General features: G+C 39.4%; 2 protein-coding genes and 1 long non-coding RNA gene across 3 annotated transcripts; 2 read left to right on the top strand and 1 right to left on the bottom strand.

The window, feature by feature from the left end:
- Window positions 1-1982: 1982 nt before the first annotated feature.
- Window positions 1983-2722, top strand: LOC117150060. The gene is made up of 3 exons (XR_004460648.1): window positions 1983-2043; window positions 2101-2548; window positions 2631-2722. It is a non-coding gene; the product is annotated as an uncharacterized LOC117150060 (long non-coding RNA).
- Window positions 2723-3381: 659 nt separating this feature from the next.
- Window positions 3382-4018, top strand: LOC117150047 (thyrostimulin beta-5 subunit). Its single transcript, XM_033316912.1, has 2 exons — window positions 3382-3472; window positions 3532-4018. The coding sequence occupies exons 1-2, from the start codon at window positions 3450-3452 to the stop codon at window positions 4016-4018; spliced, it is 510 nt and encodes a 169-aa protein (XP_033172803.1). The 5' UTR covers window positions 3382-3449.
- Window positions 4019-4133: 115 nt separating this feature from the next.
- Window positions 4134-5276, bottom strand: LOC117150036 (mitochondrial import inner membrane translocase subunit Tim23). The gene is made up of 4 exons (XM_033316904.1): window positions 5006-5276; window positions 4619-4901; window positions 4390-4559; window positions 4134-4325 (listed from the first exon to the last, which is right to left on the bottom strand). Exons 1-4 carry the CDS (start codon window positions 5055-5057, stop codon window positions 4210-4212), a joined length of 621 nt encoding a protein of 206 aa, XP_033172795.1. The 5' UTR covers window positions 5058-5276; the 3' UTR covers window positions 4134-4209.
- Window positions 5277-17087: the final 11811 nt, after the last annotated feature.

The raw sequence follows: 17087 nt of genomic DNA, 5'->3' as shown, positions 1-17087 counted from the left end.
TGGATCACCTGTTTGGAGTCCACAATACGTAGTTCACTCGAACCGTATTGAATCGGTCCTAAAATTTTTTTTACTTTTTGCCTTGCGGCGGGATGCAAACCGTATATTACCTCCTTGTTCCAGTAGACTACTTTTAATTAATTTACCTTCCCTAGCTAACCGTAGAACTATGCTTGGAACAGTTTTTATTTGTAAGCTTATTCGTGGTGATGTTGAGAGTCCGAATTTGATTAGTCGGCTTATCTTCTCGGTTCCAAGTAGATTCACTAGAAGCTATATACCACTTATCTTAAATCGTTGTAGATCTAACTATGAGTAGCATGACGCTTACAGAGTATTATATTCTGACTATAATAGACTTTATCCTATTATTTGTAATCTTGACTCTCTGCCGCTCTTAAAGCAATCAATTTTAACTTTTTTAGTACATAATTAGATCCTACTAACAATTATATTTATTACAGTTATGTTATTATTTAGTTACATTATTTATTATTATTTATTACTTTATGTTTCCTCGTCTCTGTACTCTTTTCTATGACTCGTCTATCTTCTCGCGAATCGAGCCGTACGATACACGGCAGCGCCCCTCGGTCGGTTGGGCGGGGACGGCAGCGGCCCCTCGGCCGTGGGACCCGTGCAAAAAAAAAAATAAATAAATAAGGTTTTTAACGCATATAAATGTATGTTGGCGTCTTTTCAATTTTATATGATGGTTGAACTTGGGCTTCAATTTTTCACTTAAACTTGAGTATTAACTGGAGCTCTGTAAAAAACACGTCCGTCGGGGTGGAAGTTCAGTTAAATTTTTGATATAAATTTGGTGGGACGAACACACGAAATATTCTGAGCTAGCAGTACGTATCACGTAGCGAGAAGACCAATTAAAATCAGTTCGTTATTTCTGGCGTCCGGCAGTATAGAACTAAAAGTAGTATTTGTAGAAGTTGGTTCTACCACCTTAAAAAGGAGGAATTCATATATGTGGCAAAGAGGTTTGCATACAGCTGTCTGGAAGAACAGAATACATGCGAAAGACCCTGGCTGAGTATTGCGCAGGAATGGAAAATGACTCTAAGCCCGCAGCAATCTGGACAGAGTTAGAAGCAGCATATCCAGATAAGCCAGACCCGAGAATAAAGCTGACGAAAGTTGAATGCTAAATAGCCAGTATCCCTCGAACCAAATTTCGTGAGAAGATAATTTGCGAAATCCAACCAACGGATATGCAATGTACGTGAATCGTCATGCCACATCCGTGCAGCACCTCGAAGACTTGTGGATATAGCCATTAGGAGAAGCTCTTCATCCCAATGGTAAACGTCCATGACTTTATTGGCGCGATCAATAAACTTTTCTGCCGTGAGAAATTTGTCATTCATTGGGTCAAACTCAGGTAGCGTATCTGCAATTTCTCTAATGGGAGCGGTACGCTGTGGCACCTCTGTGATGTTTGGTGAAGTCGGAACGTTTTTGACTGTAGGGCTGTCTATAGTCGGAGGAATATGCAACAATCCTGTGTTCATCTTTGCATATATTCACGAAGGTCGTTCATCTCGAGTTGTAATTGCTCCGTAGTTGCAAACTTTATTTCATCACAATTTTCGTGTTCGATCAAACGAAGAATAAGATCCTCTCTGCTTCCAGACGTGGAAAGACCTCGTTCTCGCAGAAGACGCTTCAAGTGCTTCACTCGTAATTCGTTAGTTTTCGTAATTTTCCTTTTTTTTGTTACTGCGCTGTTCCACTGGAGTCACGAAAGAACAATAAACGAATTTCACATATGGTGCATAACAAATGGCTTTGATCGTAAGTTATGCCACTTCTGAAAATTGTAAGCGTAGTCGTTGGTTCGAAACTATTGTTTAAATGAATAGGCAATTCCATTATAAGATGGCTTGTATTTGTTTATTCGTAAGGAACAGACGTATCGCTAGATTCGTTATATACGTTGGCCTGCATGGACTTTGAACAGATCGTGGCGCGTCGTTTCCTTTCGAGATCTTCGATATGGTTCGTAATATATATCGTATTGGACTTATCGTAAGTATTACAAGTATTTATCTTCTTACAAACGTTTCAAACAATTGGTCGTTGCAGCTCAGGGCGGTTAGTGAGGAGTCTTAAATCTCCCCACAAATCCGGGTGCACGGGAGCGTCTTAGCATCAGCGAAGAGGGCTGGAATGCAATAAGAGTCAAGGGCCGTGTCCGAGTCCGAGCGAGCCGTGCGCAAAAGGGGAAATCCCTGCGGCCTATAAAGAAAATACGCAAGCGCGTGCCCCCATAACATTCTAAGCCCATTCCAAGCATGTGGTATGTTGTCAAGGACGACGCGGGATAACGAAGGAAAGACGACGAAGGAGTAACGCCGCGCGGCAGACGGCGAGGACTGTATGAGTCCATTGTCGAAGTAGTCTGACAATAAAGCTATTCTTGTCTGAAACTCTGTCTTCTCCTTGTTTGAGCAATCACACAAATCATAAATTTCGTTGGACAAACACACAAACTCACCGAGCTAGCCGCTGCAACTCCAGAACCAGGAAAACAGTTCGTTAAATATCTCTTATTCAGTACGATTTATTCGATGTTTTTACCTCACATTTACACATTGTTCAAAACATAATTTTAGTAGCAAATAGTATCGCATAACGGAAAATCATGCCCGAGGAACATAAGAGCAGGACAGGAAAATGAAAGGAAAGTCCTTCGCGACTGCATTTTCCTCTAAATGAGCCAACTGGCTTCAAAAATCACTTCAAACTATAAAACTTGGTCCAAGGCAAAATCGTCACAAAATCACCAGTTCCCGGTTATACTGAGGAAAGTATTATCCACAAAGATATATTTTTTTAACCAATTTTGCAGCTAATAAATCTTTTCCCTAACATGAAAACTCTTTACTTTGACAATGAAGGGTGAATGAACTCGGAAGCCATACGAGTCATCCTAAAAAATAGGTTCAGTGTACAGGTCTCGATTTCGCCTTCTTTGCACGGCACATCTAATGGCCAAGTTGAGAGATTTTATACCACCATAGCAGTGTTGGCTCAATAAATAATCCTTTAAGATGAAACCACTCACTCAATCGGTTTAATTTACAAGTGCAAGCAAACGTTTTTGCTGAATGCGCATTTATGTACGAGAGTTGAAGATGCATACAGATAAAGTAACAAAATATGAGTTCGCTCGAAAATATACGTGCAATTGTTTTTGGATTTAAATTCAACAAAAACAAATTAATGTACAAATTAAAATTCATAACGCAAACAGAATTAGAAATGCAAAGTTGAACCTTCAAGCAATGTAATTTATTTTTGTACGCCATATGTTGAGTGTTTACACTCCTTTCTGCGTAGCGCAGGCTCAGTTTAGACGTTCGCCGCATTAATAAAAAGGCGATTCCTTTCACTTGTAACTCAGTTGATAACCAGAAACTGCACCGAAAACTATGTTGGCGGATAGTGCAACTCTGTAAGGCAGCCAAAAATAGCTAGCGCATTGTTCCTCTATGTTCAGAATTATTTTTTCAGGACTTTAGTCATCTTTGTGGGTACGTCTGTAGTGCTTATTTCGGTTTCGTCTTCAAGTTTGTCGGAAATTAAACCGATAAACAACGGACATATTGTGACGCCTTTGGGATGCCACCGTCGTGTATACACGTATAAAGTGACACAGTCTGATCTTCAAGGACACGAGTGTTGGGACTATGTAAGCGTTTGGTCGTGTTGGGGACGATGCGACTCAAGCGAAATTTCCGATTGGAAGTTTCCTTACAAGCGTTCGTTCCATCCTGTTTGTGTCCACGCCCAGCGGCAGCTGGTAGTAGCTATCCTGAAGAATTGTCACCCTAAAGCAAAGGACAGCGTAAGCAAGTACCAGTACATGGAGGCAGTGAACTGTCACTGCCAGACGTGCTCCACACAGGACACCAGCTGCGAAGCTCCGGCCAATAATGAAATGGCTGGGGGCAGCAGGGCAATCATGGTAGGCGCCGATACCAAAAACTTGGACTATTAACGAGTTTTGAAATTGGGTTCCTAACTAAATTGTGTACGGGATTGTGATGGCTTTATCTACAACAGCAAGTTAATGCAAAAATTCTTAATATAAAATGTAATAAAACAAAATAAAATTAAAATTTCGTATTTATAATTTTAATCGGCAAGGATTGATCCTATTAATGCCTGCGTACTACATATTTTAGCCATTTATAGGTACTTGGGACTTGAGTTCGAACTGTTTTCTTGTGCTATTAGGTATAAGCAATAGAGCGACGAGATGCCCAGCCCAATAGCTCCACCAAAAGCACACGTCCTAAGACCAGCTGTAAAATACAATGCAACTAGTTCATAAATATTATTTTTCGATATATGGCAAATTCAGCTAACCTGTTGACTTGTATAGCAGTCCTGTGGCAGAGCCCGCAATTACTGTGTTTACATGATCATCTTCTCCGCGGAAAAACTGCAGCAAAACTCCACAAGCCGAATACAGCACCGTCAATGTGCCCAATGTGTTAGCTGTGCCGGAACCTTGCTTCATAATGTGATTAAGTAACCTACGCGTTAAGTCGAAGTTGTGAGGTTGCAACCAATTTTAATTCCGATAATTACTTACTGTGTTCGACGAACTTTTCCCTTCTGATCGAGTGCTTTTGTGACTTTTAAACCATTATAAACACCTGCTAGGCCACCAATTCCACCGCCAATCATTACCGAAGTGCCTATCTGTGAGAAGGCCAACTCGAAGCGTCCACGCTGCTTGTTGGCCCCTTCGGGAAAAATGAACTCTGGCTGTGCTTGTTGCAGATATCGCGAATCATAGTTGAGATACGGCGAGACCGGAGTTCTACTAAAAGAACCCGTAGTGGTAGTGTAGTGGGGTTTTAATGCTTCTTCATCTGCATATCATTGTATTCCATTTCAATTTAAAAAAAAAAAACAGATAACATCGAGCTATTTAATAATTAAATAAAATTATGTAACCAAAATCTTTATTGCTTACGGCTTGGAGCGTGCCCTTCAGAAAATGGTGTTCTTGAAAAGTTGTCACTCATTTTCGAATTTGTTCTGCAGTCCCAAGAATGGTGATATATTTTTTTGCTATTTCCACCGAGTTCAGGCGCTCTATTAGCAAAAGGAAACGACGTTTTCTGTGATTTACTTGTTTTTAAACTTTGTTCCCCTGTAGAAGTGACATCTGTTTTCAAGCATTCCTGTTTCTTCACATTAGATTCAGGAAATTAAACTAGAGACAGCATGGCTGCACAGCTAACATTTAAAAATACTACCATACCACAAAATATATGCATTAAATTTACACCATTTAAAAATATGCGTCAAGATAGCATCACTCGGTTAGCGGCAACTCAGAAACGGTGGACAAAGAAATGTACAAATTTTATGTGTATTCATATTAAATAGGAATTTATTTTTATATTATTATATTTTTTAAATTTGCATTCGGCTTTGACTATAAACTTAATTTGATCATATAAGTAAAACTAAATTTAAGCTTTTTGATTGGGTAATGATTTAATTTTTTTAATTTGAATTTTTGAGTCCTATCTTACTGCGCTAAGTGTGTCCGCTCTGGTTTATAGGAAATGATCTGAGGAACTATACAATTTTGAGATTATGCATGCAGCTTCCAGAGGCATAGACGCAGGGAAAGTTTTTTGCCACGCATAACTGACACGCCCAAACTTTGAAAACTATTTTAATATATATTAAAATTTTTATTGGTCTTGTAAATTTCTATCGATTTGCCAAAAAGTTTTTGCCACGCTCACTCTAACGCTATAAAACTGCCCTAAACTGCCACGCCCACACTTTTGAAAAATGTTTAGATTTTCATTTTATAGTTTGAGGATAGGGGAATAGTAGGGGATAACTGGGAACATCTAAAGTTCAGTACGAAAATAGCAATGATGACAATAGCTGATGAGAGGCGGGCGCCAACATAAAACGCGCTAATAAAGAAGGAGACTTGGGAGATAACAGACTTGCTCCCAGTACAAAAGGCAATTGGATGCCGGTGGACATTTGGGATAAAGAAAGGCGCGACTGGCGAAATTGAGCGTTACAAGGCAAGACTAATGGCAAAAGGTTGCGGACAAATCTACGGTGTAAACTACAAGGAGACATTTTCAACAGTGCACAGACACAAATAATAAAGCTAGGGAGCTGAATTTTTGTAGAATTGGTGCATTTGACATTTAAATGTCATTTCAAAATACGTACGTGAAATTTCAAGTAAATCGGACCAAGCCCACCCATACCACCCATATTAGGATATAAAGTTAAGGAGTACATTTGGCATGATTATTTCTTCTTATTAATTAATATAATAAATTTAAGCTGAATTTTTCTTATGTATTTATTTAATATACATATAATTATACTATTATATTAATCAACATTTTCTACGTCCAAATGCATAGAAAATGGATCATCGTGATCCAAATCCGAGTCGCTATCATCGCTTCCCAAAAAATGTTCATTATTAATATGTTATACATTTGGTGCATCTAAAAGATTGATGACTTTGGGCAAAGCGACTTTTTTATTTTGAGACGACCTTTTGTTTATATTTAGGCTTGAAAGTAAAGGATCCGATGAATCCATGGCTCGGTAAAATACGTCCGTTAAATTGTTAAAACTAGAACTTTGTCTCGAATATGACCGTCTATCACGCTTGTAGAATTTATTACGTGTTTCAGATGCGTTCTCTCCAAAGCAGCCGATAGGTAAAACCGAGGATTCTATTATCTGCGGACCGTGAATCAAAACTTTATGGATAGTTGCTGACATCGGATACCATTTATAGTGATCCAGTTCGTTGGCAGAATTTTTTGAATTTAGAAATATTTATACGAAATTCACAAGATATAGCAACCAAAATAATATAAAACCTGTGCGAAATATTATAATTTAATCCTCATATTGATGAAAGTTGCCTTGTATTTTTAAATGTTCTTCGTGTGGTGTTTCCGTCATTCGTATTTCCACTTCCGTTTTGTTTTGGCTTATCAACATGTAATCCCATCTGAGTCAAAAATAATTGTTGTAACTCTTGTTTACGGAATGTTATCATGTCTCTTTCTTCATTATCCCTTGTTTGTCACTTTTCCAATTTAAGTTTGTATGAGATTTTAAGTATAAACTCGAAAAATCTGATCCATGCGTGCAGAGGACTGATGCCATAATTTACATTTTCAATTTTAGCCTTAAAGTTTGATATTTCGGTGGTTTTCATAAAATCCTTTGAAGTGGCTCGGCTCACAGATAGGACACACCTGGCAAGATTTCGTTCCAGTTTTTATATTCAACACCTTTCCGTCAATTTATGTGAGATGGAGGGAAAAAGTGACAACTATTTTTCTGTCGATTGAAAAATTGTAACTATAAGCTGTGAGGTTTTGTATTTTTGACTTTAAATTCGACTTTTCCGCCAAAATAAGTTCTTTGGTTTATTTAGCGAATTCAATCTTTAGGGGTCTGTAACAAGGGCGTCGTCGGGGTAGGACACTTAAAGGAATGATCGAGAAATTTCATAATTTTCCGCCTATCAGGTAACTTCCCGTTGTTTTTTTACACCATTTACTATTCTTATTCTCTTAGTCAATCTGCCTTCATTTCTATCGATCTGCTTTCCATACATAAGCTGTTTAATAATTGGTTTTTTAAGATTTTCCAGTGTTGGAAGATGAATTCTACAAGTTGGCACAAATCATTTCTCACTCCACAATAGACGAACAATTTGGTTAGAGTTTCCCTAAACTAAGACGTAAACAAAGACAACAACAATTACAACATGGAACACAATTCTATATCAGTAAGTTATATCTATATTAAGCATACCTTGACCTTTAAATTCCATTTTATTTGTCAATATTTGGACACGTGGTGTATTTTTAACAGAATCACAAAGTTAAGTAAAAGTTTCGCGCCAATTTTGCTTGAACAAACAAACTTATGAATTTCATATCGCATAAAAAATGCAGTGCGCAACTCGTGGCGCTCGCTGGGTCACCTCTCAGCCCGAGTGGCCTGGTTGCCGCTATGATGGCGGACAAAATCGTTTGGGACGGGGCTCACGTGATCATCGTCACCATGATGAAGCGTGTCCGTAAGGACGAGTTGGCCAATCGGAACTATAGATAAGGAGTACTCCCGTATTTTGGCGGGGCAAGAACTCTACGACTGTCCGCTCAGTTGGTCGTAAAAAGGCGCTGCAGTGCATCGCAAAAGAAGATGGAGTGCGACTTGGCATCACATCCTGCTCACCGATGAAATACTTTGACTGGCAGTCCAAGTGAGCTTGAAAAGGACAGGAGAGAGAGCGGAGGTTTTTGTTTAGTACGTAGCCATAATGCCTCAGCTGATGGGTATGAATCGTGCATGCCATCCAAGGACGTTTGATGGTATCTTTAGAAGATTTAATTTTCCTGCCGTATATAATAAAAAAAAAAAAAACCCCACAAATTCACTGACTAGACATTCCCGTTTCTCGCGACTCACTTCGAGCCGATCAAAACTCTGTACAGTAGTCTTAAACTGACATTTCTCGAATAAAGACGTTCACCGAAATTGTTCGTGTTTCGACTTAAAGTTGCTTCAGCGTTGATCTTTGTCTTTGTTATTGTCGGATTATTTATTCGACTGGCAAATTAATAACTACGTAAGTATATATATATATAGTAACATATCTTCACCCACAACTCCCCAATCACAACCACACACACTATTGTAAACAATCACACACACACATTAATGTCTAAGTACGAAATGTATTTAAAGATCGAGAGCCCTTCGATTATGCTTAGCTTTCATCTACGCACAGCAAAGTGCAAAAGTCCGAAGTCCAAAGTATAGACTCTGGGGCGAGCCAATGTCCACGTCCCCTAAACATTCCATCACTTGGCGAGCCAACTCGCTTCGCTAAACTTCCGGGAGAATAGACGTTGATAACTTTATTCTCTTAAACTTCGCTCTTAAGCTATCCCAATCCGCCTATATAAACCCAAACATGTCCCCATACACTAGTTCAGTTCTGAGTACGTTATCAATCGCGATAACACTGCTAAGCCCACTTCAACCTCGAAGTCCATTATCCAACCTAGTGATAATCCAAAGGCTCTAGTTCTTCCTTTACTGGAAATAATAAAACGTTTAATAATAAATAAAATAACCTCCTGTGTTCTTTTTTTTTTATTAAACACTCTGTCTGAATTCGTAAATGGCGCAGTCGGTCGGATAAATAGAAAAAGTTGTGCGAGTTGTTTACAAATATCAATCTAGTGACAAAAGCTCTTTGTACGACCAAGCGTATCTTTTAAGATTCAACCACGCGAATCGGCGCTAAAGTGAACATAATATCGTAATACAATTAACTCTTTTTATCCGCAAAAGAACTACGTATAATCGGTGGTTGACACATAATAGTCAAACCTACTGCATACGGTTAACGAAAGTGTAAAAACAAAAAAAGAAAAATAATAAAACCAACAACCATGGCAACCGAGCAAGTAAAATTGTTATCGGAATCCCATCTTAATCAAGCCTTAAGCCAAATTAGACAAATACCAACATTCAGCGGTAACACCCAAGAACTCAGTGCCTTTATCCGAAGGATTGAGTTCATACTTCAGCTCTATCCATCGCAGGACATCAGGCAAAGGCATGTATTCTTCAGCGCAATTGAAATGCAACTTGCAGGAGATGCTCAACGTGTATCCCAGTTATCCGGAGCAACAACCTGGTCAACCCTTATGAATGCGCTCATCAGCGAGTATAAAACCCAAACACCATGTGAAGAACTACTCCGTCGCATTTACAACACACCCTTCAACGGAAGTATCCGTAAGTTCGTCGAAGAATTAGAAATAAAATCATTCACGATATCGAATAAACTTATGCTAGAAAATGATATCAATAATACTGTATTATACACAAATGCATTAAATAATACAATCAAAGAGGTAATCATGAGAAAATTGCCCGATAGGTTATTTATGACTCTTGCTAGATTTGACATTACGACAGTATCTAAACTCAAACAAATAGCGCAACAAGAAGGCGTATACGAAATAACTTTCAATGACAGAACAAGACCCCAAAATTATTCCGATCCTAACAAAATCCAACCCCAAACCTGTAAGAATAAGGGAAACTATCAAAATTTCGTGAGCAACACAACACAAAAAGTCAAATCCAAGCACTACTCCGAAACCCGGCGAACCAAATCCAAGGTTAGCAAGAGAACTCACACAAAAATTAAATACAGGAAGAGTCCAGAATCCATTAAATTTTCAACAAAGAAATAATAGTATAATAATAAATAATAATAATAATGCCCCAAACCCTCCCGTCAAACGACAGAGAGAAAGTTTTTTTTTTTTTTTTTTTTTTGGATGTATTAATTTAAAACTGTCCTTCGCGGACAATCATTAAATTTGAGGACTAAACTTAACGGTAGAGAATTAATGGATTACATAATTTGTAATCTAATCCCAGAGCGGTCCAAAGGGTGGGATCGGTGCAGCCTCCTGGTGCGTTGACTGGAGTCCAGCAGGTCTTGTGCCAGGTAGTTTGGGTGGTCTTGAAGCCTATGCATGTACTGCCTGCTGCTTTTCTTAATCTCATCCTTCACCCAGGGGAAGCTGAGGACCTCGTGGATAGTGGCATTATCGTGGAAAGGGTGAGCGTTTGTGACTGTGCGGAGCGTTTTGTTTTCGAATGTCTGGATAATGTTGATGTTACTTTTCGAAGCAGTGCCCCACAGTTGAATGCCATACGTCCAGATTGGCCTTATGATCGCTTTGTAGATAAGGAGCTTAGTGGAAGTCGGTAGCTTAGATCGTCTGCCCATCAGCCAGTAGAATTCACGGACTCGGTTCTCCGCCTGTTTCCGCTTCTTTAGCAGGTGTGGTCTCCAAGTAAGTCTCCTGTCCAGTGTAAAGCCAAGATAATTGGATTGGCTACCTCTGGGATTGGGGACCCGTTGAAACTGACTGGAGGGCAAGTGCCGCGCCTAGTTGCGAAGGTGGTAGCGGTTGACTTGTCTGTTTACCGATATATTCCATCTCTTGTGCTACGTGTTCAGTAGATCTAGTTGCTCCTGCATAGTCTGGGAGGCCTCTGCTGGGGTATCTGCTGTTGTTAGGAACGCAGTATCATCGGCGTAAGTGGCTGCCATAATGTACTGGCTCGGTATCACTTGCAGGTCAGCCGTATACGCGTTGTAGAGGAGCGGACCGAGAACGCTTCCTTGGGGAACTCCTGCACGGGCTTCTTTGACGTCTGAGCGCGCTTCTCTACACCTGACGGCGAATCTTCTGCTCTCCAGGAACGACTTCAAGAACTTGAAATATGGCTTGGGCAGGCCGTTTTTGAGCTTCAGGAGGAGACCGGGGTGCCAAACACGATCAAAGGCTTGCTTAATGTCCAGCATTACTGCTAGGCAGTATTTCTTATTCTCAAAGGCGTCCAGGATATATTGCGCTACTCGGTGGCCTTGCTCTGGTGTCCCGTGGCGGCGCCTAAAGCCAAACTGGTGATCAGGGATCAGACCAGCCTCCTCAATCACCGGCAATGCTCTGCACAAAAATACTCTTTCGAGTATCTTGGAGAGTACTGGCAGTAAGCTGATCGGGCGGTAGGAGGCGAGATTGGCTTCATGTTTACCAGGCTTCAGGATCATAACTACTTCGGCGCGTTTCCATGATGAAGGGAAGTGCCCCAATTGCAAGCACTTATTTATTATGGTCGTGATGGTCGACTTGCTAATAGGGGGTAGGAGCTTAATAGCAATGGCATTGATGGCATCATCGCCTGGAGCCTTGTGGTTACCCATTGCCGCTATTAAATTGCTGATCTCCTCTTCCGTGGCCTGGGGTATCTACTCGGAGTCAGAGAGAGGTTCTGTCAGGAGCCTGGCTGTTTCGGCTGCTTCATTTGGGGAACATCGATTGGCTGGTGTGAAGACTTCCTCCAAGTGCTCGGCGAATGCGTTGGCTCTTTCGGTCTCAGTTCTGCACCATGAGTTGTCTTGTCTTCTGATGGGCGGGATCCTCTTCAGTGGCCTCTTGATGCGCTTGGTAACATTCCACAGGTTGTGGTGGGGATCACCCGGCGCGAGATTACCAACAAAGCTGCCGAGGGCCTCCTTCCTTAGCCTGACCAGAGTTTCCTTCAGCTCCTTGGTGGCTCTGTTGAGAGCTGTTTTGTCTCTAGGGTTCCTGGAGAGGAACCAAACCCGTCGGAGACGCCTTTTCTCTGACTTGAGCTCATTAACCCGCGGATTCCAAAAGTGGACGTCTCTACTGCTGTCCCTCGTTTGGTTAGAGAACCTTGGAGCAGCATAAGTTGCTGCCTCCTGAATTTGCGAGGTGAGGTTCACAACGACCGCATCTATAAGTTCAGGGGTATCCAATGGTGGATTAGTGACTGTCGTGTTGTTCAGCCAGTGGTGGTATTTGCTGATGTCGGACGTTTTGAAGATTAACTTTTTACCCGCGGATCTCAACATGGCTGAGGCGTAGACCGAAACGGCAATGGCACTATGGTCCGAGAGAAGGTCTTCCACCTCCCTGGTCTGGATTCTTGCCGGGTCCAGGCCGCCAGAGATCGCAAAGTCCAAGATGTCTGAAGTTTTTGCAGGGTCAGTGGGCCAGTATGTTGGCGTCCCAGTTCCGTGGCAATTGAGGTTGCGGGAGAGAACCTGCCTGCATAGCGCGCGTCCTTTTGGATTGCATACTCTGGAACCCCACCAAGTGTGCTTGGCGTTAAAGTCTCCTCCTATGACGAATTTGGGCCGAGGCTGTCCAAAAGCGAAGAGAAGCAATCGTCCGTGGCTCTAAATCTGGGTGGGCAGTAGGCAGCAGCTAAGGTAATGTCTCCGTGGGTGGTGCTTACCGATATTCGGGCGCATTGCACCCAATCCTCTTGAATGGGTGGTTGGGTGTCGAATTTGATGCTGCTGCGAATAAGGATGGCGGCGCCGCCGCGTGCTGTACCATTAGCGTGGATGACTGACACGAGGTCATACCCCCTTAAGGTGAAGTAGCACCTGTCTGAAAAATGGGTTTCGGATATGAGGAGAAAGTAATAGTGCCCAATACAGAATGGATACAGGATGCGAAAATTTTCTTCAACCAGCCTCGGAATCAGAAAGCGATTCAGAGGAGGAGGAAACCCATTCTTAAAAATTACAAAGAATAATATTACTCTCAAATGCTTAGTAGACACCGGTTCGTCAATTAATATTATGAAACAAAATTTCTTTAATTTCCCAATCAAACCTTCTAATGTTAAAGTCCACACTATTAATGGCATTATAACGTTGAATCAAAGCGTTTCATTGCAGTCAAGCAACCTTTGTCCCATTAAACAAACATTCTATATTCAAAACTTTTCAGAAAAATATGACTTACTATTAGGCAGAAACTATTTAGAACCAACTAACACTCAGATTAATTATTCAACACAAACAGTCACTATAAATGGCTACACATTTAAAATGTGGTACGACCACATCCAAACAGATGAATCCAAGGCAATCAATGAGTGCCCCAAGTCATCTAACTCAATGGAAACCCCTCTACATACCCCAAAAAAGGAGAAAACCCTCCGGAAAATTAAGCGGAAACCCCACTTAAAATCAGATGAGTCAAAGGTTACCAATGAGTGCCCCAGATCATCCAATTCAGAGGAAACCCCTCTACATATACAAAAAAAAAAGGAGAAAAACCTCCAGAAAATTAAGCGGAAACACCACTTAAAAACAGATGAGTCAGCATCCAATCAGTGCCCCAGATCATCTAACCCAGAAGAGTCCAAGACTACCTATGAGTGTCCCAAGACTTCAAAATTTGAGGAAAACCCTCTTATTAACCCATACATAGAAGAAGCCCTTCTAGTAACATCCTCTAACTACGCCCTAGATGACGAGTAAAGAGAATCTAACGTATTTAGATTAGAACATCTAAATACAGAAGAAAGGGAGCAACTTTCCCACGTTTTGCTTGAATACCGTGATATTCAGTACAAAGAAGGTGAAACTTTGACCTTCACGAGTACGATTAAACATTCCATTCATACAAAACACGAAGACCCTGTCTATAAAAAACCATATAAATACCCCCAAGCGTTTGATCAAGAAGTCAACAGGCAAATCAACGAAATGATAGAACAAAAAATAATTAGGAAATCTAAGTCCCCCTATTGTTCTCCAATTTGGATTGTGCCAAAGAAAAGTGATGCTTCTGGTAAACCAAAATTTCGATTAGTCATAGACTATCGTAGTCTCAATGATATAACCATCGACGACAAATTCCCCATTATAGTAATGGATGAAATATTAGACAAGCTTGGACGCTGTCAATACTTCACAACCATTGATTTAGCTAAAGGTTTCCATCAAATTCAAATGGACAAGCAATCAATATCCAAAACAGCATTTTCAACAAAACATGGACATTACGAATATACTCGTATGCCTTTTGGTCTGAAAAATGCACCAGCAACATTTCAACGCTGCATGCATCTTCTAGAAGACTTAATTTATAAAGATTGTTTAGTTTATTTAGATGATATTATCATTTATTCCACTTCATTGGAAGAACACATAATGTCACTAAAAAAGGTATTTGATAAGCTACGATTAGCTAATCTAAAGTTGCAACTTGATAAATGTGAATTTCTGAAGAAAGAAACAGAATTTCTCGGTCACATTATCACGACAGAAGGTGTAAAACCAAACGCTAAAAAAATAAATGCAATTATTAATTTTCCTATTCCTAAAACCACAAAAGGAATAAAATTATTCCTTGGACTCTGCGGATTCTACCGTAAGTTCATTCCCAATTTTGCAAAAATAGCAAAACCTATGACGTCCAAATTAAAGAAAGGAGCAGTAATTAACACAAAAGATAATGATTACATGTCCGCCATCGAGAAACTAAAAGTACTCATCACGTCCGATCCAATCCTAATATACCCCAACTTCGAAAAGAAATTTTATGGCCTATAGCCATAGGTGCTGTATTATCCCAAGAACATAAACCCATCTGCTATGCAAGCAGAACTCTAAACGAACACGAACTTAACTATTCGGCTATAGAAAAAGAACTATTAGCTATAGTATGGGCAACAAAATATTTCAGGTCCTACCTATTCGGTAGAAAGTTCGACATATTAAGTGATCATAGACCACTTGTATGGCTAAATAACATAAAAGATCCCAATATGAAATTACAGAGATGGAAGATAAAACTTAACCAATACGATTATAATATTCAATATCTACCCATTAAAGAAAATCATGTAGCTGACGCTCTATCTAGAGTTCAAATTAAGGAAAACTTCCTAGGAGAAGATGACCCAGCTTCCCTGCTCACAACAGCTACTGTGCATAGTGCACAAGAAGACAACCAAAATCACATTTCAATAACATATAAAGACTTCTTAATTATTATAACAGACAATTCGAATTCATAAAAGACAATTTTGACGACGTCCAAATAATAAAATATTTCCATAAAACCAGAATTAAAATCAGTTATAAAGAAATGACTGATACCCTTGCTAAAGATATCATTAAAGAATACATTTGCACTAAGAAAACTTACTTACTTACTTTCCTGATGAGATCGACTTTCAAATATTTCAAAATGCGTATATTCAAATCATAAGTCCCGACAGTTTCACTAAAAATATGAAAACCAGCAAAAAACTAATTGACATTCAAACATACGCCCAATTCAAGGAAATCATTCTCAAAACACATAAAGAATTATTACACCCTGGTATAGAAAAACTCACACTTCAGTTCAAAGAACTTTACTATTACCCTGATTACCAAAAACTTATCCAAAACATAAACGAATGTAAAGTCTGTAACATCGCTAAAACGGAACATAGAAACACAAAATTAACCCTTGAAACAACCCCAGAATCCTTTAGTCCCAGAGAAAAGTATGTCATGGATTTTTACTTAGTAAACAATAAACAATTCCTATCATGCATTGACATTTATTCTAAATACGCCTCCCTGATAGAAGTAAATAGTAGAGACTGGCTTGAAACTAAAAGAGCTATTTTACGCATATTCAACGATATGGGTAAAACCATAGAAATAAAAGCCGACAAAGACTCCGCCTTCATGTGCATTGCACTTAAAATTTGGTTAGAATCAGAAGGAGTAACTTTAAATATAACAACAAGTAAAAATGGAATCTCTGACGTTGAGCGATTTCATAAAACCGTTAATGAAAAATTAAGAATAATAACAAGCGAAAATGAACCTGAAAACCAATTCACAAAATTTGAAAAAATACTTTACATTTACAGTCACAAAACAAAACACAACACAACTGGTCGAGCCCCAGCAGACATCTTTATTTTTGCAGGAACCCCTGCCTATAACACTCAACAAAATAAAGTAAACAAAATTGACAAACTCAATGAAAATAGACACGACTTTAACATAGACACAAACTTCAAAGAATCCCCCCTAGTTAGATCAAAAACGACTAACCCATTCAAAAAGACAGGAAATTTAAGACAAATAGATTTTAAACATTTCGAAGAAACAAATAGAGGTAGAAATATAACACACTATAAGTCTAAGTTTAAAAAGAAAAATAAAATTAATAAAAGTAAATATAATAACGATAATTCCAGGCTTACTCCCGAGCATGATACTCATGTTATGCCTCCTATCGACAATTAGCACACAATACCTAGAAGTAACCCCTATCCAGGCCAAAAACGGCTAGCTTTCTTTTAAACCGGATCAATAGATTTATCGATAAACCACGAATATCATTACTTATCTATTAACTTAACTAAAACAGAAAATACTTATGAAGAACTTATTAAACAAACTCAACATTTTAATAACTCACCACAAATACAGTATCTAGTAGAGAAACTTGACAGATAAATGAACGGTATACGAATTGTAAAACGTAGTAAACGCGGTCTTGTTAACTTTATGGGAACAATTTACAAATACTTATTCGGTACCTTAGATCAAGAAGATATAGAAGAATTACAACAAAAAATAGCCGACATCTCTAAAA

Source organism: Drosophila mauritiana, chromosome 2L (assembly GCF_004382145.1).
Source record: "Drosophila mauritiana strain mau12 chromosome 2L, ASM438214v1, whole genome shotgun sequence".
Lineage (NCBI taxonomy): Eukaryota > Metazoa > Arthropoda > Insecta > Diptera > Drosophilidae > Drosophila > Drosophila mauritiana.
The sequence above is the reverse complement of the archived record's forward strand: the minus strand, read 5'-3'. Positions and strand labels throughout refer to the sequence as shown.

Bases quoted from the DNA above. Each gene is read 5' to 3' on its own strand.
- LOC117150047 (XM_033316912.1), top strand. From the start codon at position 3,450: ATGTTGGCGGATAGTGCAACTCT. The intron at 3,473-3,531 runs GTAAGGCAGCCA...TTATTTTTTCAG, and splicing joins TTGGCGGATAGTGCAACTCT to GACTTTAGTCATCTTTGTGG.
- LOC117150036 (XM_033316904.1), bottom strand. From the start codon at position 5,057: ATGAGTGACAACTTTTCAAGAACACCATTTTCTGAAGGGCACGCTCCA. The intron at 4,902-5,005 runs GTAAGCAATAAA...AATGATATGCAG, and splicing joins TGAAGGGCACGCTCCAAGCC to ATGAAGAAGCATTAAAACCC. The intron at 4,326-4,389 runs GTTAGCTGAATT...TGTATTTTACAG, and splicing joins ACTGCTATACAAGTCAACAG to CTGGTCTTAGGACGTGTGCT.